Source organism: Stegostoma tigrinum, chromosome 14, assembly GCF_030684315.1.
Source record: "Stegostoma tigrinum isolate sSteTig4 chromosome 14, sSteTig4.hap1, whole genome shotgun sequence".
In the NCBI taxonomy this organism is placed as follows: Eukaryota; Metazoa; Chordata; class Chondrichthyes; order Orectolobiformes; family Stegostomatidae; genus Stegostoma; species Stegostoma tigrinum.
Genome location: NC_081367.1, coordinates 54,191,196 through 54,213,242, shown reverse-complemented (window position 1 = coordinate 54,213,242; position 22,047 = coordinate 54,191,196). Strand labels below are relative to the sequence as shown.

At 45.8% G+C, this 22,047-nt stretch overlaps 1 protein-coding gene across 2 annotated transcripts; it reads left to right on the top strand.

Moving 5' to 3' along the window:
- Nucleotides 1–3,085: 3,085 nt before the first annotated feature.
- bcl6aa (BCL6A transcription repressor a) lies at nucleotides 3,086–18,963 on the top strand. 2 transcript variants are annotated; one of them, XM_048542781.2, is made up of 10 exons: nucleotides 3,086–3,140; nucleotides 7,895–7,936; nucleotides 8,348–8,513; nucleotides 9,716–9,937; nucleotides 11,575–12,576; nucleotides 12,897–13,078; nucleotides 14,594–14,761; nucleotides 14,890–15,020; nucleotides 16,805–16,942; nucleotides 17,992–18,963. In XM_048542781.2, the coding sequence occupies exons 3-10, from the start codon at nucleotides 8,353–8,355 to the stop codon at nucleotides 18,130–18,132; spliced, it is 2,145 nt and encodes a 714-aa protein (XP_048398738.1). In that variant the 5' UTR covers nucleotides 3,086–3,140; nucleotides 7,895–7,936; nucleotides 8,348–8,352; the 3' UTR covers nucleotides 18,133–18,963. The 2 variants fall into 2 exon arrangements, with proteins under 2 accessions (XP_048398738.1, XP_048398739.1); XM_048542782.2 differs by lacking the exon at nucleotides 3,086–3,140 and adding an exon at nucleotides 5,318–5,909.
- The last annotated feature ends 3,084 nt before the right edge of the window (nucleotides 18,964–22,047 follow it).

Here is a 22,047-nt window from a genome sequence, read left to right as displayed (position 1 = left end):
ACCTCACAATGCACTTCATGTTCAACAGACAGATATACAAACAGATCAATGGCATACTGAAGGGATCACCCATCTCAGGTTTCATTGTGGAAGCAGTGATGCAGGGATTAGAACACACAGTCCTTCCTATAATCCAACTGAAACTGTGGGTAAGATACATGGATGACACATTTGCAATAATCAAATGCACAAAAGTCGGAGAAACCCACCAAATTGTCAATGACATTTTTGCAAACGTAAATTTCACTCAAGAGGAAGAAAACAACCAACAGCCCCTGTTCATAGACGTAATGTAGAGAGATTGCCTCATGGCGAATTCCAAACCCAAGTGTGTAGGAGGACCACACATATGGACCAAATCTTTAACTTTGATAGCAACCAGCCAACCATACACAAACAGAGCTGCATCAAGACACAATTTTAACAAGCCACGTCACACTTCAACATGGCAGAACTCCAGTGAATGGAAGAGGAACACCTACACAAAGTTTTCAAACATTGGACAAACAGGGAGGAAACTGATGACCAGAATACACATATAAAAAGACATGACCAATATTCACTTGTCTCAATGCACACAGACAAATGAGGACCATCAGTTTGACTGGGACAAAGTAATCAGACTGGGACAAGCAAACATCAGACATACTAGGGAATTTCTGGAAGCCTGCTCCTCAACATGGGACTCCATTAATAAATGCACAGAAATAGGCCCCGTATACAGACTGCTTTTAAAACAACAGAACTGGAAGGGTAAAGACCATCTCACCAGAAGCTCATATAAATCTGAAGAAAGCATAAAACCAATGCTTTGATTACAGGTTGCACTGATGATGTTGCCTAGAATGGTAACGAAATGTCTGCACACCACAGAACAACCGACTTGGTGAGCTAACGAACAACTGCCTCAGGATTATTGTTGGAACGGTGTCACAGCCCATAGCATTTACACTATCCAGTGCCTCTGTTATATGAGAAATAGAATTACAATAGTTAGGTGGTTATTTTCAATCAATGTGGATGTGATAAGCCATAGGGCCTTTTACCAAGTTATAGATCTCTATGAATCTAATGAGCAGGGAGGTTACGCTAGAACTCTAGTGACGGTGCAGAGAAATTCACCAGGATCTTGCCCAGGCTGGAGCACTTCAGCTCTGAAATAAAACTTGACAGGTTGGGGATACTTGATTGTGTTGTATAAAATTAGTACGGGCATAGACAGGGCAGATAGGGATTTTTTTTCCCTGTATTAAAGGGGGCATTAACAAACAGGCACGGTTTTAAGGGAAGGGTAGAAAGTTTATAGGGATTTAGGGAAGAATATTTTGCACCCACAATTGTGTTTACACAATTCACTGCTTGAAGATATTAAGGAAGTATCTAGATGATTATTTGAAATGCCATAGCATAACACAGCTACAGGTGCTGATGGTGCAGGGCAATAGGGTGGCATGGTGGCTCAGTGGTTAGCACTGCAGCCTCACAGCACCAGGGACCCAGGTTTGATTCCAGCTTCAGGTGACTGTCTGTGTGGAGTTTGCACGTTCTCCCCATAGCTGCATGGGTTTCCTCCAGGTGCTCTGGTTTCCTCCCACAATCCAAAGATGTGCAGGCTTGGTGGATTGGCCATGCTAAATTGTCCATAGTGTTCAGATATGTGTAGATCTGGGCAGGATGCTGTGTGGGTCAGTGTGGATTTGTTGGGCCAGGGCCTGTTTCCAGACTGTAGGGATTCTATGGGACTAGAGTAGATAGGCACCAGCACCTGTAGCTGTATTATGCTACGGCACTTCAAATAATCATCTAGATACTTCCTTAATGTCTTAAAGGTTTCTACCTATTACAATTTCAAGCAGTGACTTGTGTTTACACCCCACCCTCTGGGTGCAAAATATTCTTCCCTAAATGAGCTGAAGAGCCTCTTTCTCTGCTGCAGGACCCTATGGCTTTTGTTCTCATTCATTCCCTACAGAAGTGATTTTTTTAAAACCTAAGAAAAAAGTGTAGAGCACAGCAGGCCAAGCAGCATCAGAGAGCAGGACTCCCATACTGCTGCTTGGCCTGCTGTGCTCATCCAGCTCTACACCTTGTTGAATTCTCCAGCATCTGCAGTTCCTTCTATCTCTTTCTAATCAACCTGTTCGAGGATATTATCACACACCTCTGAAGCAGGTGAGTCTTGGACCTGGGCCTCCCAGTCCAGGAGTAGGGACCCTACCACCAGCATTCTTTCCACGACTTGGCTAAAGCGGCCACATTTTACAAGAAGTTAGACACTGTAGTTTACCCTATTTCCTACCACTTTGGTGCCAGTGAGGGGAATCTGCTGCCTTCATAGCTAAACATTTACAAAACATGTTTAGCTCCATCGGAAGCTAATAAATTCACTTATTACCAATTAAAATAAACATTGCAAAGTTGACTAGACAGCCTTTCAACAAAAGAAGCAATGAATCCTTTTGCAGCATCGATCACAGAACGCTCCTTCGTCACAGCTCCTCATCGCTCGGGTTCGGGATGTCAATCAGCCGTACGACCACACCCCCTTCGGGATGGAAATCGGCAACACCCCCTCGGGGTAGCAAGCAGCCAGGAGGCTCCGTTCCTGTCGCGGAATGTCAATCAGCTATTAGCTCCGCCCCACACCGCCCCCGATATCAACCCCTTCCGAACCAGCAAAACGCAACCGCGCCCCTTTGTCACGCCCACCCCATAGGTTACCGCCCCCCTGATGCTCCGCCCCTTACGTCCCCGCCCCCCCCGATTCTCAGAATTCGGATTCAATGTATCCATTCCAGCCTCAACGTCACTGATGGCCCAGCCACGTGATGAGCCAAACCACCTGGTTGGGTTGTGGGGGGGAAATTTGAAACAGAGAAGACCACCCGATAACGATCTGTAAACCCCCGAACCGGCGGTGGTCTCCCAGAGTAATTATTGCAGAGTGCTCGCACCTCTGGAAGTGGGTTTCGCGATTTGTCCGGGCGCTATGGTGTATGTTGTGGTTCGGCTTGTCCGGGAGCACCCCTCCCCCTCCTCGAGTGGTTGGGCCCCCAGCTCAAATTCGCGGAATTGCCGGGCGCCGATTCTAAGAAGCGGCGGCGGTTCCTGGAAGGAGCGGCCCGGGTTTCCAGGAACAGGTGACTGGCTGAAGGCTGGGAGAGGCAGGGCCGGAGCCGGGTGGAGGAATAGAGACGATGGGAGACAGCATTGGAGCAGTGCGGGCCCCGCTTTCTATTTCTCACTTGCCCGGGTTGTAGCCGTCAGTTTCCCCCGCTCTGGGTGCCAGTGTCTTCCGCTCCCAGACCCGGCCTCTCGCTCCCAGTTTTGGTGTCTCTCCCTGCCTCTGTGTCCCAGTTTGTGTCCCTTGTTGCCTGCCTTTCCGGATAGGGGTGTCCCCCTCTCTCTGTACTTGAATTTCTTCCCCTCCAAGGCTCCGAAGTACTTGCCTTTCCTTCCCCTAGGCTGTCCTGACTCCTGTACAGAGTCTGTCCCCCTCCTTCAGCTTCTCCCGCTGTCCCTTTCCGAGCCTCCCCCCTCTTTGTCTCTATTTTTCTGTCTCTCCCTTGTAGCCTCACCGTCTCCCACAGTAACTGTCCCAGTGTTTGTGTCCGTATCTCTTTCTGTCTTCCTGCCCCTGGCTGTGCATCCCCTTATCGTGAACAGATTCGGCTGTCACTGACTGACAGGCTCGAATCTGTTTGTTGTGACCGCTTTCTCCCCCCCACCCCCCATCTGTGTCTGGGGATCTCTTGAACTTGACCGCGGGAGTCAACCCATGGGGTCGAGCCTGGGCTGTGCGTGTCCATTCTCGGTCCTGGGTGTCCAGATCAGGAATATTCAAACCACAAACCCCCTCGGAACTCGTCCCTCCGACTGTGCCAGGTTCGGGCTTCCCCGGGAGAAGTGAAGCGTCGGTTCCTGGGAACCGATTAGCTTCCCTTTCCTTGGCGGAATTCGATCCTTGGCGGTGGATTCCTGGAGAGACCCGGGGGGGGGGGGGTCCGCGGTGGAAGGAAGGGTCTCCCTGCTGCCTGTTTCGTCCTGGGGATTAGGGGTCGGCTTTCCAGGACGCGGGGATCGGGGTATCTCTGGGTGTGTAGAAGTCCTGGGCTGTGTCAGTCTCTGGCCATGGTTGTAATTGGGGCTTTGGAGATAGGTTCTTCTCTTCTCCCCCCGCGGATGGGAGGGGGCGGCGGCTGGGGTCCCGGCGTGTTCGCCGCTCTCTCCGACGGCGGAAAGTTTTGGGGACACAATGATCGCGATTATTTTCGGAACACTGTGTTGACATAAGCTGCTGTTCCGCCGCTTGGTTCCGCGTGAACGGCCCCATCGGCTTGTGTAACATGTTGTTCAATAAACACTGCCGGAGACAGCGGGAGTCCCGAGGTGTTTTTGGGGGGTGGGGGTGTGAGAGAGAGAGAGAGCCCGGCTTGGGGTGGTGGGGCGGGGGTGTGTCCGGGGGCTCAGATTCGGGGGTTCGGAACGGGCCGGGCGGCGGAGGATTGTCTTCTGGCGGCGACGGCGGTCGGGTCGGGGATTGCCGGCGGGAACCGCGCGCTCTTACTACACCCCCGTGCACCCGATCAGTGTGCCGCCCGTTCCCGGGGGGTTAAACCCAGCGACGGGGCTTGGCTGCGGAATGGGATCCTGTCCCGGAGTAATCCCAAAATTGGTCAAACTACAGGACTCTGGTCCAATCGTGTGCTTTTGGACCTGTGTGGGTGGGGGGGACGACGCTTGTGCTGGGTGAATAGTGAGGATGGCCATTCGGGCCATTCTGCCTGTGCTAGCTCCGAAGGAATCACAGTATCTCATTAACTCCACTTGCTCCGCCTGCGTGTAACAGGAGGCCGTTCAGCCCGACCCAGCACACTTTCCCATTCCGAGACTCTGCTAGGGTACGTCCGTGATTCCCCCTTTGCCCCGGTGTGAAATGTTTCGCGGGCGTCTGTCCCGTGAGAGCACTCCTACGGGAGTATGGAGGCTGCCTTGTCGCCCTGGGCAGGCAGGCATGCACTCCTCCTCTGTGACCTTCCCCATCGGACCCGGATCCCTGTAGACCCACTCCATGTGAACCTCCTGATCCTGGATCCGTGCCAATGAGAAACGCTCTCTCCCCTTAACAACAATCACCCCGCCCCCTCAAAATCAGGCAATAACCAAGTCCACTCATCACCTCCCGCTGTCCGTGAAATCCCCGGGGGTTCGGGGTGACAGGGGACAGTCTGGACGGTGTACCGGGGCGAGGCCTTGGGCGGTTCGGGCGAGGGTTGGGGGGGGGTGTGGGGGCGGGGGGCAGGCTTGGAAACGGGACCGAGTTCCCGATACATAGCCCCAGACCGCCACCTGCTGGTCTCCGCTGGTACTGCCACTGGAGCCCCGCTGGAGTGTGGTGGGGGACTGAATGCGGAGCGCAGAGGGGAGGTAGTCGGGTAGACAGAGCAGGGCTCTGTGGAGGGGAGTGATGGAGAATAAGGGTGAGAAAACCGCCCCAAATGTGGCTTTGTTGAGTAGAGGGGTGGAAGAGATTGTGGTTGACTTGCCCAGGCGCTTGTGGTGGGGCTTAAGGTGGAAGAAGCCACGTGTCTCCTGCTGTTCCTCAGCTTAGATTTTGTCCCCAAATTGGGTTTTTCCCCAAAGCTCGTTTCTGTTTCTGCCCAATGCCCGCAATATCAACTGTAATGACAGTCCGATTTTTGTTTTGATACTATGGAGGGATAAATATTGAGTTTAGGAAGTGGCAAGAACTTGCTGTTTCTTTCAAATATCGGGAGGACGTCTTTTCGCATCTGTTCGAGTATAACACTTCAACACCCTGCCTGGAAAAACTGATATCTGTGCCAGAGCAGGGCTCCCCCAGGTGGGCACAAATATGGCAGATGGAATTCACTCCACAGCAGTGTGAGGTAATGCATTTCAGGAGCGCAGAAGAATAGGCTGGATGTTGAGGGGAAGTGGATTTTGGGCACCTAAAGGTACTGTCCCTGCAAACCAGATCTAGGAGTTGGCCTGGACTTGCTGTTAAATTGGGGGTGTTGCCTAACACGTGTTGGCCTGACCCAGGGGCGCGAGCAAACCAGTAGTGACCCTTCATGTGTTTGATGAACTTCTCAATAGCATTGTGAGCCATCCTTAAAGATATGACTATTTTACACCTTCCCACAATGTCCTGCTGGATGTTGAGAATATCTGGGAGCTTTTCTGTGGGTGGGGGGGGGGGGTGGGGGGAGTTGCAGTTTCTCATTGAAAAATGATTGTTTGATCCAGTTGATGAATTGGAGTGTTTTGAATTTTGCCCGAAACTGTTAGAAATTGACGGGGAAAGAAAGACCAGATGATGGTGGGCGTGTTGTTTGTGTATACGTGCATGCAAATCTGGCATTCCCAGAGAGGAGTGAGTACCTTGGTCTCCTGGCCCACTCCCAGGTTGCACATTCCTAAATAAAAGTTCTGCTTCATCAGGAGTGATGTTGTGAAGCAGTCTCTTCACAGGACTAGAAATCCAATCACTTGTTCCTACTTAGGTTGTTTGATCAATTTGTATCTAAGGACAAGATTAACAGGTTTCTGGTTGGATAGCAATCTCTACAGCAGTTGAAAGCCCACTCTACACTGACTCCAAATTCCCTTAATCTCTAAACTCCGCTCTGCACTCAGCCAGTCACCTCTTCCTCAGTTGGATGCAGCTTCCCACAGAGTTCAGCTGCAGTAGTTTAAGGCTGCTCACCACTACCTTCTACAGGCCATTTAGGGTTGGGCAATAAATGCTGACACAGTCAGTGATACCTACCTCCCATGAAGCACATCTTAAAAACAGCTGGTCCTCTCACTCGTATATTTGGAGTGTTTCCTGCAGTGTGTTGTCTGAAGCTCTGGATGGTGTGTTTTTTTTTAAATCAAACAATTTTGTGTTTTGTTCAAACCCATGTGGGAAATTTTCTTAGATTCACCGAGCCTGAACAATCTGATAATGATTATGCTGAAATCTCTCATTTCTGAGAGACAGAAAAACACCACAGAGCGGAAAGATGAAATCAGAGGTGCTCTCTACAATTCCTAAAACTGAAAGTGCTATCCCTCCCCATGTTGCAGGTTCACTAGTTCATTTGAATGGTTTTGTCTTGTAATACCTGTAATAAATCCACTAGGGAGGTAGGGTGTTGGGAAGTGTTGACTGTTATTTCGCCTGGTCCTTAATTCAGACCACCAGAGTGCCTGTTTTGAAACCATAGGGGAATTGCGCACGTGGTCCTGAGCTCGGTTTGTTCTGTTCTGTTCTCTTTTGCATGTGAAACAAAGTTGTTTTATTCCCCAGCGTTGGGACTTTGGGCAACTTTGCACTGTTACTGGTGGCACTTTAATATCAAATCCCCTGTTATGGTTGGGCTGGAATCAATCGGTGATGGCCTGACTGAGGAGAACCTATAATTAATCCTATTTTCAGAGTCTCTGTCACTGCACTGCAGCTGCATTCAAGACAATATTGTATAGGCCAGGTAACAGTCATGCTAGCTGAAACCAGTATTGTTGTGTTGGTCCTGACGCTGCCTGTTGCTTCCTTGGAACTATCTTTGAGCAAGACCGCTTTAATCAAGTGCTATAACCTGTGTAATGGTGAAAATGGCCTTGTTTAGTTAACATCAGAGCTGAGGAGTTGGGAATTGGTTTGTCAGTACTGTAGATCCCTCTCCATTGTAGAAACTCTGACTTGACTGCTGTGGAATCAACTTTTGGTTTGACATTTCTCGGCCTTTAAGTTTAAAGTCTCGAACTTTGTAAAGGTTGTTGGTTCTTGAAGGATGTCATACAGAATGCAGGCATCTTACTGGTTTTAATGATGTGACCGAAACCACTTGTGACTCATCTTTGCATTTTCCTTTTCTGTTTTCAGACTTGTCACTGAACTGAACTCTGTTATAGGGCACTGAATAGGGTAAGTGAATACTTCACTGGGTCCCAGTTTGTTTCTTAAGTTTGAATCTCTGAAAAATATTAGCCCTGGTACAGTTTGTTGGCATCTACTATTCTTGAATTGATAAAAGCCTGAAGATAAATTCAAACCAGCTGTTTATTATATGCTGTGTACGCTGTATTGATCTTGGTCTGCATGAGGTGTAGTCTGAATAGAACTGACTACATAGATGCAAGTTAGATAATAGCATGAAATATGTTTCTTTTGAATGAAGTTGAGAGAATAGAATCGCTCATTTAAGTCTGTCGACCTGAGCTTCAATTAACAGCAAAAATGGGCAATTTGGGATTTAATCATGATTTCACAGTGCCATTCAGTTTCTCCTGGATTATCTTGATGTTGTGGGTGTAAATATATTTATTCATGTTTCAGACACAATGGCCTCAGCAGCAGATAGCTGCATCCAATTCACCAGACATGCGGGTGATGTGCTGTTTAACCTGAACAGACTGCGATCCCGAGACATTCTGACCGATGTCACAATCTTGGTGGATCACCAGCGTTTCCGAGCCCACAAGACAGTACTCATGGCATGCAGGTGGGGCCAGTGAAGATTCATTTTAATGTACAAGGAGATGGTGGAAGGGGACACAATGTTAGCGAGGGATAACGGAGGTAGATGGGGAGGATGCTCACCTAGTCGGTGAAGGGGTCAAGTGCTGACCTATTGGAGTGGTGGGTTGTGGCATGGTTGGGAATGGGAAAATGCTGGGGCTGCATAGGTATGTCGGTGTGGATGGGGAAAGAAGGGTGTTGCTGCCCAGTGGGCTGATGGGGTTGGGGGAGATAGTATTGTGAGGATGGACTGGGGGAGAGGGCACAGACGTGTGAGGAATACACCATTCTGGAAGGGTGTCGCTGGTGTAGTAGCCCTGCACGCCGCTTTTTTTCTTTGGTTATAAAATCACGTCCAAAGCTGTGTTTATATCCTTGAGAATATAAAGATTCAAGGGTGCTATTAAAATATTTGACTTTGTTCTCACCGTCCTGACCAATTTTTATCCCCACCTGAAGCCTCTTGTTTGTAGAATCTGGTTTGCTGTGGTGGGCTACATTTCTAAAGGGTTTTTCGTTGTGGCTGTACAACAGTTGTCCCAAGATTGTAAAAGATGCGAAAGAAGCTAGACACGACTTTGAACCCATGCTGGAATGTTTCCGCAGAGCCACCCAGCTTGGATTCCCTTTGTGGATGACTTTGGTTTCCAGTTACAACAGCAAGCTTGGCACTTTGGTTTCGATTTGCATTGTGCTCTCCCAGCCTGAGGATCAAATCTAGGCCCTTTGTCTGAAAGGATAAGAGCTGACTGATTTACATTGAACTTGGACACCAATTTCTTGCCTGCCACCCCCAACCCTCACCTTCCCCCGATCCTTTTACTTTATAAGTTAAAATCCTCCAACTCCATCCCTATGCATGATAATTCTCACTTTGCTAGAAGCATGACCAGCTGATTTCCTGGTGATCTGTTGTGCAGGAGTTTTCAAAAGGTTTGAAGTTACCTTCTTGTCTCACATGTAGTTTTTGTGATTGGCTGACGAGAATTACAACTTAGGGTGGCTATGGCAAAATCAAATTCCTTGCTGCCCAATCACATCAATGTTAGATTAATCAATGTCTATTTGAACAAGTTACTGTATGCCCCTTTGTTATATCAAGCAAGGGTTTTGTGTGACCTGGGATGACACCAAGGAGCCTCCCACAACCCTGTACTGACAAAATGCTGTTTATTTGCTTTACAGTGGCCTTTTCTATGCCATTTTCACTGATCAGCTGAAGTTCAACTTGAATTTGATAAGTTTGGACCCAGATGTTGACGCAGAGGGGTTTGGAATTCTACTAGATTTTATGTATACATCCCGTCTGCCTCTGAGAGACAGCAGTATCATGGTAGTGATGAATACAGCCGTTTACCTGCAAATGGATCATGTGGCCGACACATGCCGTAGATATCTCCAGTCAAGGTGAGTTAACTGTCTACTTGTTTGTATATTATCCATTATGGGACACTATTGTGCAGGCATGGCAATGAGCAAATAGTGAACTCTTGGTGAGGTGTTTGCTCTTTAGCAATCGGGCAATCTTGCTACAATTATGTAGCCATCTGCTGAAAACATGAACATTGACAGAATCTGTTTATACCATAGGCCATCCAACTTGTCCTATGCCTGTTAACCCTTTGAAAGAATTTGTTTTGTCCCATGCACCTCTTTTGTGATCCTAAAGTTCCTCAATTGCAAATCTTTGTCCTGACTCTCTCTTAAAGTTAATTGATATCTAGTCCCATTAACTTTGGATCAAGTGTTCATGATCCCAATACCTTGGCATTCCCCCCCAATGTTTGCAAATGATTTTAAACCAGATTGGTGAAGACTGAAGCAGAGGTAGTCAATTTAGCCCTGTAAACCTGCTTTTCTGTTCATTAAAATAGTGTTTGTGTTGAGTTCTACATTCGCATCCAACTCAAAACTTTGATTTCCTCTGAATATTTGAAGATAGAAGTAGACAATCTTACCTCCATTGCCTTCTGATGTGGAAAGCTCTAAAGCGTCTTGGCTCCCTGAGAGAAACAGTTCCACCTCTGCCTGCCCTAACAGGTAACCTCCATTTTAACACACTGCCCCTAGATCTGGACTAATCCATAAGAGGAAACCTCTCTTCCATGTCCACATTGTCAAGATCATTCAGGATCTTGTGCATTTTAATCAGGTCATTCATCACTTTTCTAACTTCCAGTGGAAGCAAGCCCAGCCTTTCCATCCTATCCTCATAAGACAAACTGCTCATTCCAGTATTAATCTAATAAATCTTGTCTTGACATTTATGCGCACCTTTAAATGAAGAGACTGAAACTGTTCAGTATTTGCAATGTTGATCTGCCAATGTAAATCTCCAGTGACACCCCCTTTTTATCTTTAGTCAGTAATGAATAATGAGCCATTACTACACCTCTTTGTTACTTGGTGTACTCCATAACTTAAAACTCTATTGGATCATACCTTAAATATGTAACCTTGATGTGGCCACAATGAAGATTCATGAGATTATTCCTGGAACATGAGAGACCACATAGGTTGGGTCTGTACTGTGGAGTTTAGCAAAATGCAAGGTGATTGTATTCACTGAAATGGATTGATGCTGAACAGTTGTTTCCCCTGGCTACAGAATCTAAAACTAGGGTTTGTAGTCTTAGGGTAAAGGATAGCTGTTTAAGACTCAGCTAAGAGATTGCCTCATAGAGGGCTAAGAATCCTAAGAGAGCTGCAGGCTGTAAATCCTAAAGTTAAGTATATTTGAGATGGAAATTAATTGAATTTTGGGCACAGATGGCACCATGAAGAAGGTAAACTGAGCTGATACAAAGTCAGGTCTAGGATTTAATCACTAAGATGAAGATCCTGTTGAGGGGATGAAGATAGAAAGGCTGGGGGAAGGGAGTGAAAGACTTGGATGTTGGATGTGGTTTGGCAAGAACTGGGAGATGGCAGAATGACTGCATGGAGGAACAAAGATAGCACTGAAGTCTGTTGAACAGATCAGCTTTGCCTGTGACAATTGCCATTTTGTCAAATTGTTAAAACCTTGATTTGTCTCCCAACAGTGAAGACATTTGTTCTACAATCAGTCCACCTCGGCAGGAGTATCTTACCAGCAATGCAGCATTACCTCCAGAAACATTAAGCTTTCGAAAATCTGAAGTGACTGAAAACCTGCTCCGAGATGCATCAGTTCCTGATGGGAGGGCTTTGGGCTCCAGTGCCTACAGTGTAATGACTCCCTCTCCACATCCTTATTCTTTGTACAGCCATATCCCTGTTCACAGTTACTCTGCAAATCCTTATTTCATTAATAAGTTCCAAGATTGCCATGTTCCTTTGTCTGAAGTCCCCAAGCTCAGGAGATACCAGGGTAACTGTGTACAGCACAACAGTGACACGGGTTTCACCAAGTACAGCAGCAGGTCTGTCACTGACATTACATCCAACGTTTGCCACGCAACTGTTTTCTCTCCCAGAGAGATCTGTAGGGAAAGTGATGCTAAAATGGATTTGCACTATAATCAAATTCCTAACTCCAAAATGGCCTTGCAATCCATCACTAATAATGTGGCGAATTATTCTTCCTCACCAAATGTTAACAGGAGGGTTGAAGAAAGCAATGTCCCAAAAGAAGATAGGAGAGGACTCTTGGAATCCAGTAATCTGCCAGTAAATCATAAAGGCCCCCTGATTGGACCTCGGAGCCCTCTGAAATCTGACTGTCACCCCAACTCTCCAACGGAATCGAGCAGCAGCAGGAATGCATTCAGGAGTCAGTGCTCTGAATCTCCCACAGCCAAGAGCCCTATTGACCCCAAAGCCTGTAACTGGAAAAAGTACAAATTCATTATCCTGAACTCATTAAACCAGAGCTCGAAAACTGAAAATGGCAACCAGCTGGAACCAGAGAACAGCTCTCCTCCAACTTTCTCTGCCTCGCCTGCTCCTTTCCGTCAGTCTTCTGATGTTGAGACCCTGGGGAGCCAAACTCCAGCCAAGATGGACGTTGCTGGGGATGAGCTGCACGTCACTCAGGCTAGCAAACTCAACAGCATCGTCAACAGGTACATCTAACTTCAATCCTGCAGTACAAAGAGGCTGTTTGATACATTGTCATTGCAGGCTCTTGGCAAGAGCTGTCTACTTCTCCTCACCAGCCCCGCCCCTCCCACATATTAAAAACAGCCGATCTGATTGTAAATCTGTGCACAAAGTGACAATAAAGCCAGGTCACCACCTTCAGTTTGTCATCTTGCTTTCTTCAGTCACCTCCCCTGTGCAACTTGGAGAATGAGACTTGCTAAAATAAATTTCCACTATGGCTTAATTTGTTGTGTAATGACCTGATTTGTGAAGGGTCTCATGTTGATCTTTTCTGACTCAGGTCATCAGATGAGTCTTCGCTGGATAACCAACAACCATCTCCTTTGGACACCTTTCCACGTAAATGTAGCTCATGTGAGTCACCAAATCACCAACACCCTGAGCTGTGCCGCCACACACCTGTATCTCACCTGGGAGAAGAACTGACTGAGACACAGTCTGAGCTCTCGGACTCCAGCTCAGGTGAGACTGGGCACGCAGCCTTTGAGACAATTATTTTGCTGGAAGCTTCTTGCCTGTTTTTTTTTGAATGTGTGCAGATTGGAGAGTGAGTGATTTAGAGCTGATTTAACTGGACTGAACTTGATGTAAGTTCAAATCCTAGGAGGACAGGATATGAATTTGGATTGCCTGCAAGAAAGGTAAAGCTGGGCAGCTGTATTTTTTAAATGTATGGAGATCCCTGTCTAAACACCTGTCATTCTAATCTTGATTTGACTTGGTTTCCATTGGACACCAAGAAGTAAAAAGGCATTTTAACCCTAAAGGTGCAGCAATATCTCAATGTAGTGAAGGTTGAGTTAATGTTAGCTGGGTTTTAAAAAAGGCAAGTTGTAAGTAACCATCTCACTCCAAAACTCTGGTGAGAAGGTGTTTGACCATTTATCCCTTGCTGGTAATTTACTCAAATTCCATGAGTCTGCTCATTGTTTTGCTGTGTGAGATTGACAGTGTGGGAGTTTCGTGTGGGGAGAAAGTCAAAGCCATGTTAAGAGGAAGTGGCACTTGATTGATCTAGAATTCTGTTAAATTATTGTTTTCAGAATTTGGTTAGTTTGAACTATTTATTTTTTTTCCTTGTAACTGATTTTTATCTAGAAACCAACTCTCTCAATTAGTTTTCATTTACACAAGCTTGTTCTGCAGTTCTTCGAGCACCAGTCCAAATCTTCCTTTATATTACATCTGGATATTGCACATGTTCTACGGTTCTGAGGGACATTTAGTAGTTCAGCCCTCACCACCTGAACTTAGAGTTCCAGAGTGCTGGGCTCTTTGAACTTGACTCAGTGGGGGGGAGGGGTTTAAGGGAAAGTTGGGCAGGGGCTTTCCCTCCTAATGGCTCTTTTGATCTGTGTTCAAGATCAGCATCCTCATGCTCTCTTTTAGAATCAGATATGCAGCACAGAAACAGACCTTTGGTCCAATTCATCCATACTGACCAAGTTTCCCCAAACTGAATTAGTCCCATTTCCTTGCATTGGCCTGTTTCCCTTCAAATCTTTCCTATTGTGTACCCATCCAAATGTGTTAAATGTTGGAATTGTACCTGCATTTCCCACACCCTCTGGAAGTTCATTCCACGTACAAACCACCCTCTACGGGGGCGTGGGCGGTGGTGTGGGGTGGTGGTGCAGTAGGGAGAAGCGGGAGATGTTACCCCTAGAGTCCTTTTTAAAATCTTTTTTTAAAAGACTCTCTAGTTTTGAGCTCCCCTACACTAGGAAAAGACCTCTTTCACTGTAGTGCACTGTCTATGCTCCTGACCTCAGTTCAGTTTAAATTTTATATTTTGAATCTGTGTTCCAATAAACTGGTGAGGAGGCACTTGTGCCTTCAGTCCCTCTATCTCCCAGCTTCCTGCTGTCCACTGCCTCCTGTTGGGCTTTGAGGGATGAGTGGTGTTGTCCAGTATCTGTGTATCTAATATTTTGGCCTTGCCCAGCTCTGGACTAATCCTGAGGTGTTTTTGTTCAGAGAATGGATCGTTCTTCTGCAGTGAGTGTGACTGTAAATTCTCTGACGATGCTGCACTCAAGAGGCACATGGTCCAATCACACAGTGACAAGCCCTACAAATGTGACCGGTGCCAAGCTGCCTTCCGTTACAAAGGGAACCTGGCAAGTCACAAAACTGTGCACACAGGTAGGCAGATGGTGAGGTTGTTTGTGTAATCTAGGTGGAGAAGTGGGGAGAAGGGGTTGGTAGATGTGATGGTTTTTGTTTTTGGGGTCATCATTACCCGTTCTAATGGCCTATGTTGCTTCACACAGGGGAGAAGCCGTATCGCTGCAATATCTGTGGAGCTCAGTTTAATCGTCCAGCAAACCTGAAGACTCACACACGCATCCATTCTGGGGAGAAACCATACAAGTGCGAGACCTGTGGAGCACGGTTTGTCCAGGTTTGGATCCACCTTCTCTTTGAAACAGGAGTCCAATTAACTGTTTCCTGGCTCCTTCCCCATAACCAGACAGAATGTTCCACTTGCAAGCAATTCCCCCTTTGAATTTTCGATTCAATCTGTTTCCACCACTGATTCAGATTCCAACTTGTACATTTTAAACCCAAATAGTTCTGTAGAAACACACCAGGCCTGATTGGTGTTTTGTTTTGTTTTTGCTCTCATACTTTGTCTTGAGACCAGGGTTCCCTGTCTGATGGGTCACTGGACTTGAAATGTTAATTGCAATTAAGAATGGGCAATAAATACTGCCGAGCCTGCAGCAGTCTGTGGACAAGCATCTCATGATCCCTTTGAGCTTCTTAGTGTCCTGCCATTCATTTAATGCTCTCTTCTCTCTTGCTACTTACAAATTCCATTTGGCACTGATCTGCCTGGCTGACTGATCAATTTCTATCCTCCTATAACCTAACTGCTCCCATTCTGTCAAACCCCCAGCCAATCTTCATATCATCAGCAAGCAAACTTATTTCCCCACCTCCAAGATTTTCTCTTTTGAATATCACCAACATTTGAGACCCAGCACTGATCCCTGCAGTGTGCCACCGGACACAACACCATTCATACAAATAGCCTTCTGCCACACCCTCTGGCTCCTGCTGCAAATCCATCTTGCCAAGTTACCTTGGGTCTGATGATATGCTTTTACCTTTTTATCAATGTCCTTGCCAAAGGCTTTGAAATCCAGATAAACCACATCCACCGCACTACCTTTGTCTACGTACCTAGTTACACTTTGAAAAATTCAGTCACTTATTAGACATCACCTCTGGCATAGCTATGCTGTCCATTCCTGATGCAACCTTGTCTCCAAGTGGAGATTAATTCTCTTCTGAATTTTCTGTAATGGTTTCCCTACCACTAATTGTGAGGCTCATGGGTCTATAAAGTCTCTATCACTGTTTGAACAGTGGAACCACAATAGCCATCCTCCTGGCAACTCCCCTGCAGCCAGAGAGGAAAATAAAAGTTTCAGATCCCCTGTATCAATTGAACCTAGTGATTTGTCAGCTTGCCAGAACCTCCCATATCTTCTCACTGTCCAACTCCTTAAAAACCACTCAGTCCCTCTTCCTAAAGTCTGATTAGAACAGTTTGTGGAAAAGATTTAATATTAGGTTGGCAAGTTTGGATGAAGTAATTCTCTGATCATAAAGTTGATGTTTAAACTAAAACCAGTTTCACTTGATTGCAGCTTGATTCGAGCCTGAGAACCAGTCTTTTTAAAAAACCAGTAAATCTAAGCAATAGAAAGTGGCTGAAGGATCAATCTATTTTCTACAGTTTTGTTGGAGAGAGAGTCTCCACTTTCTAAATGCCTAGGATCAGATAACCAATACTTGTTCGGTCATTGAGGTTTTGCTCTCTAGTGTAGTGTCCAGAGTTTTCACAATTTGTGAAGTAAATGTTAAAGCTTAGTGTTTTAAGGAAGCAAAGCATTTGTTTTGACTGGTTCAGAGGCTGCTAACCAGGGACAGGCCCAGCAGTTAAATTCTTGATCTACTCAGTAACGGAAGTTGGTGTTTTGGAAAACCTGTAATTTTGCTTGATTTGCTGATAGGATTGAGGAACTTTAAATGTGGGGAGACTGGAGAGACTGTTGGAGTTCAGTTTTAAGGAGAGTAACAGTGGCTTAATCACCAGCTAGTGAATCTGATTCCTGGACAGCCATTGTGACATAAGTTTACAGGAATGCTCTACTCATTCCAAACTTCTTTCCAAAGGTAGCGCATCTCCGAGCTCATGTACTGATTCACACTGGAGAGAAACCATATCCATGTGAAATCTGTGGGACTCGCTTTCGCCATCTGCAGACGCTCAAAAGTCACCTTCGGATCCACACAGGAGAGAAGCCTTACCATGTAAGTAAATAGTGAGGAAGCTGGGGCGGAGCTAGGTGGCAATATTGGCTACTAGTCAAAGCCCTAAGCTCAAATCCCACTAGAGCAAGGGATAAAACCCAACTCTAAATCAGGAGACTCTCCACAAAGCAGCAATTAAAATGCAGACAGTCCTGCCACTGGATGGAGTCCTTATATTGATTCCTGGATCCAAACTTGGCACTACTGTGGGTGGACAAACTGTCAGGCATTTGAAGCAACATATGCATCACTTGGGGAAATGAAGGATGGGCAATGAATCCACTAAATCACTGGCTCCCACTCTAATCTTGAAAGCATGTGGCGCTTTGTTGAGCAGAAAGCACAAGAACGGCAGACACCTTCAACCCTAGATTAGTTTCCCTCAGGATGTTATCGGTGGAAGTGGGAATGGTTTTCTGTAGTGACATAGCAAGGGAATTTGAGATGTCAGCAGGAGTGTTTTGTGGGATGGCTCTCTTGCACATGACGGGGTGATCAGATGGGAGCTTGCTGCTGCAGTTCTGTCTGTGAGTAACAAGATGTCACATGACAACTGAAAGTTGACACACTCCAATCTCCTGAAACTCCCCAGTGCTTCTCAGTTAAACTGTAGTTGAATTTGAGGAATAGCAAGGGTGAAATAGCTGAACAGTCAAATGGTGTTATGATCATAGGAAAAGTGGACAGTTAAGGGAAGTAATCAATTGCCCCATTGTCTGGAGGAATCACTGGGGAGAGACATGATTGTTAGCACTTAGGAAGGTGACATCACATCTACATCCTGCGGAAAGGAATGTAGTTTAACATTTCCTTGGAAACACTGCTGCTGGAGCAGAACTCTGCTCCCTCAGCATAGCCCCAAACATTAAAGTAAATTACCAGCTTGGCTTGTGAGCTTGGATCTCTGATCTGGGATTCATGCCCACTATCTTCCATGTAGCTAGTGTTCCATGTGCCCACACAAACTCCCCCTTTTTCAGATCAGTAATCAATGACTGCTATGTATGAACTATTTGTTTTTTTGATCTCAATTGTTTTTCTGTCTCTAGTGTGAGAAATGTAATCTGCACTTTCGCCATAAGAGCCAGTTACGACTTCACCTGCGACAGAAGCATGGAGCCATCACCAACACGAAGGCCCAGTACCGTCAGCCTGCAGAGAGACAATTAGATCTCTGCCAAGCTCGCTGATTGCTCACAAACTTGCACATATTTGAGGAAAATTGACTTTGTTGAGGTGGTGGAATTTCTTTTTTTGAGTTAAGTTTTCATTCAGTCTCCATGTGGCAAACTTTGCAACAGGTGTCATCAGATAAAACTCTAACGGGTTTCTTAAACTTGTGAAAAGAAGTGCTTGCGATTGTTCCAATTATCAGACATTGGAGTGTTTAGCTTTTAAAAGATGCCTCTCTGCTCTAATATAAAGAAATGTATGAATATATATATTTTTCCTGTGCAAAGCACAGCAGAGTTGTATTATTATATACGAGTGGGAAGGGTCGATTTATTTTTAACCAAAGTTTTAGCTATGGCAGTTACAGAATGATGCTTCAGACAGATTGTCTGCAGGCAGAGCACAGTCTGAACATCTTATTGCTTAAAGCACTTAAGATATTTTGTCTATTGTGAAAATTATATGTGCTTTTGAAGTATTCTTTACAGTTGTTCCTGAAAATAAGGTTTACATTTTTGTCCAAATGCTGTATTCATTTTTCATTTGTGGTGTTCTTGTCTTGTTGACCAGAGCAGTTCCCATTGGTGCCTTCTGCGTGCTAAAGCTAAAGCGTGCTAAAGATTGTCCCAAAGGTCTTGATACTCTGACTTTTCACCCCTCCTTCATTCCTTCCTTCCACCCCCCCCCGCCCCCAAAGACCCTGGATCCCTTACTGCCCTGGGGTCACAGAGCTCCACTGTGAGCTTCCAACATAATGTTGGTTTAAAAACTGGGCAATGATTTGAAAATTTTTATCACATACTGTACAATGTAGCTGTAAGGATGTAATAAAGATATATCGCACTGTCCCAGGTTCATTGTCTGCCTCTCTTGGTGCACACTTCCTTTCCCCTGCTCTTAACCTCTCTCCACATTCCTAACTACCCTAAATCTTTATTCACCACCTTGTTTATCATGAGATATTTCCCCTTCATTTAGCAGGATGAGGGGAAATCAGGTTGAAAACACAATTTTAACAAGGCTGACAGACTGGCTGAAAGGAAGGTTTTTTTCCCTCCCTTGATGGCAAATCGAGAACCAGGGGCACACTTGGGGTCCAGGACAACACAATAAGGAGTGAGGGGAAGCATTTCTTCGTGTTTCAGTGAGTGAGTCTGTGAATCTCCATACCACAGGAAGCTGGATACTCAAAAGTTTTAGATTTTAAAGGCATTGAGGTCTATAAGGGTGAAAATAGGAATATGGTGTTGATCAGAGCAGGCTCAAGAGCAGAATGGCTTGCTCCTCCTCCTGTTTGCCAACTTTAAAATCTTCAAAAAATGTGAAGTCACTGATCTTGAAATAGTGACTTTCCTAGGTCTAGCTTCTCCCATATCTGCACCATCAAGATCCCTCAATCTTCTACATTTCAATCCAGGAGGGAAGAGGGGTTGAAGGAGAGAATACCAGAGGCAGGCCCTTGAGTAGATGGGCTAGGGCTGCTATGTGCTGGAATGCTGCTCAAGAACCATGTAATATGAGTTGTTGAGAGCTATACGAATCAGTGGCTACGTTACATCATTGGCCTCATCTACTGGTGCATAAGCTGCAATCAGCCTGGGGTGATGGTAAGGAAAGATTTAAAGATCTAATCAAATTTGCACAGTGGTGACATGAATAAGCTGCCTCCTTGGTTGGTCAGCTGTGTGATGTCAACATAGTCATTGGCTGAGCAATCTAAAGGGAAAGGGCACTTGTGATTGGACACAAGGGGCCTCATTCAAAGTTATCTAGTTCCTTAGTCTACCAGATGCACTGCAGTAATTCAGTGAGGCTCCTCTGACAGTACTTTCCAAACCCCCTATTGTTACTTTTTAGAAGGACAAGAGTAGCAAATAGATGGGAAGGCTGTCCCTGTGAGTTCCCCTCCAATCCACTACCATTCTTACTTTGAAACATATCACTGTTCCTTCAGTGTCACTGATTCATGGTCTTGGGACCACCTCCCAATCAACATTATAGGTATTACTACATCTCTCAGTACTTTAGTTGAAGAAGGCATCTTGTTAACAGCACTTCCAGGGCAATTAGGGATGGATAATAAATACTGGCACTAGGCAATAACTGTGTTCCATTAAAGAAGGAACCAATCAATTGTGCAAAGAAACCAAGCATGCCAATAGATTCATAGCTGGCTTATGCCTCTCCAAAGCAGTCTGAATTCGCTGAACTTTTACCAGTGATTGAAATGTAGCAGATACACAGTTGATGTGGTCTTTTCCTCCATGTAAAATCTTGCATATTAATTGATCTTCAAATCCCTCTATCCAAAGAGTTTAGAGACTCGCATCTAGTTTTTTTTTGAGGTGACATTGAGAGGCATTGTGGTAGCAAACATATAGGAACTTTGCACCATAAATTGAGACATTGAGTAAAAATGCTGGGAAGCTCTGCTGAACCTGTGTAAACCACTGGTTAAGTCAAAAGTGAATAAATGCATCCAGATCTGTATCACCAAAATGTCAGGTAGAACATGAGGGTGGAGTGTGGATTTAGATTTCAGATTTCAGATACAGCTTGGTGTTATGATTGTTGCTGATGGTAATATTGAAAAAGTCAAATCCCGAATTAAACCTGGCTTGCTAAATCAGTTTTTTTTTGCATTTGGTTAACGTGGTTAGTTACTGAAACGTTGCACTGCTGATAGACTTTAACAATAAACCATATATTTACTACACCAAATAAAAAAACTATATAAAAGTATAGAAGGATATTAATACAAAGAGCAAAATAAAGTTTCAACCTTCTTTCTAACACTATCCTTTCACAGATAATCAATTCCAGAGAAATATTATCCCTCTTTCAACATTTATTTCTTTGCTGTAAAGTGTTCATTGTTCACTGGAAAAAAGGCCCCTGCTGATGAAACCCAAATGGTAGTGTAGTATGAGACATAGTAGGAACTGCAGATGCTGGAGAGTCTGAGATAACAAGGTGTAGAGCTGGATGAACACAGCAGGCCAAGCAGCATCAGAGGAGCAGGAAGGCTGATGTTTCAGGCTTAGACATTTCTTCAGTAAGTGTGGAAGGGAAGGGGGTCTGAAATGAATAGGGAGAGAGGGGGAGGCAGATAGAACATGGATAAAGAAGAGGATAGGTGGAGAGGAGACAGACAGGTTAAAGAGACGGGGATGGAGACAGAAATGCTGAGTGTAGGTGGGGAGGTAGGGAGGAGGTAGGTCAGTCTGGGGAGGACAGACAGGTCAAGAGGTTAGTAGGTAGGAGATGGGGGTGGGGCTTGAGGTGGGAGGTGGGGATAGGTGGGAGGAAGTGCAGGTTAGGGAGGGGGGATGAGCTGAGCAGGTTTTGGGATGCAGTGGGGGAAGGGGAGATTTTGAAGCTTGTGAAGTCCACACTGATACCATTGGGCTGCAGGGTTCCCAAGGGGAATATGAGTTGCTGTTCCTGCAACCTTCGGGTAGCATCGTTGTGGCACTGCAGGAGGCCCAGGATGGACATGTTGCCTGAGGAATGGGAGGGGGAGTTGAAATGGTTCGTGACTGGGAGGTGCAGTTGTTTAGTGAGAACCGAACGTAGGTGTTCTGCAAAGCAGTCTCCAAGCCTTTGCTTGGTTTCCCCGATGTAGAGGAGGCCACAATGGGTACAGCGGATGCAGTATACCACATTAGCAGATGTGCAGGTGAACATCTGCTTGATGTGGAAAGTCTTCTTGGGGCCTGGAATGGGGATGAGAGAGGAGATGTGGGGGCAGATGTAGCACTTCCTGTGGTTGCAGAGAAAAGTACCGGGTGTGGTGGGGCTGGAGGGGAGTGTGGGGCAGACAAGGGAGTCACGGAGACAGTGGTCCCTCTGGAAGGCAGATAAGGGTGGGGAGGGAAAAATATCTTTGGTGGTGGGGTCTGATTGCAGGTGGTGGAAGTTTCGGAGGATGA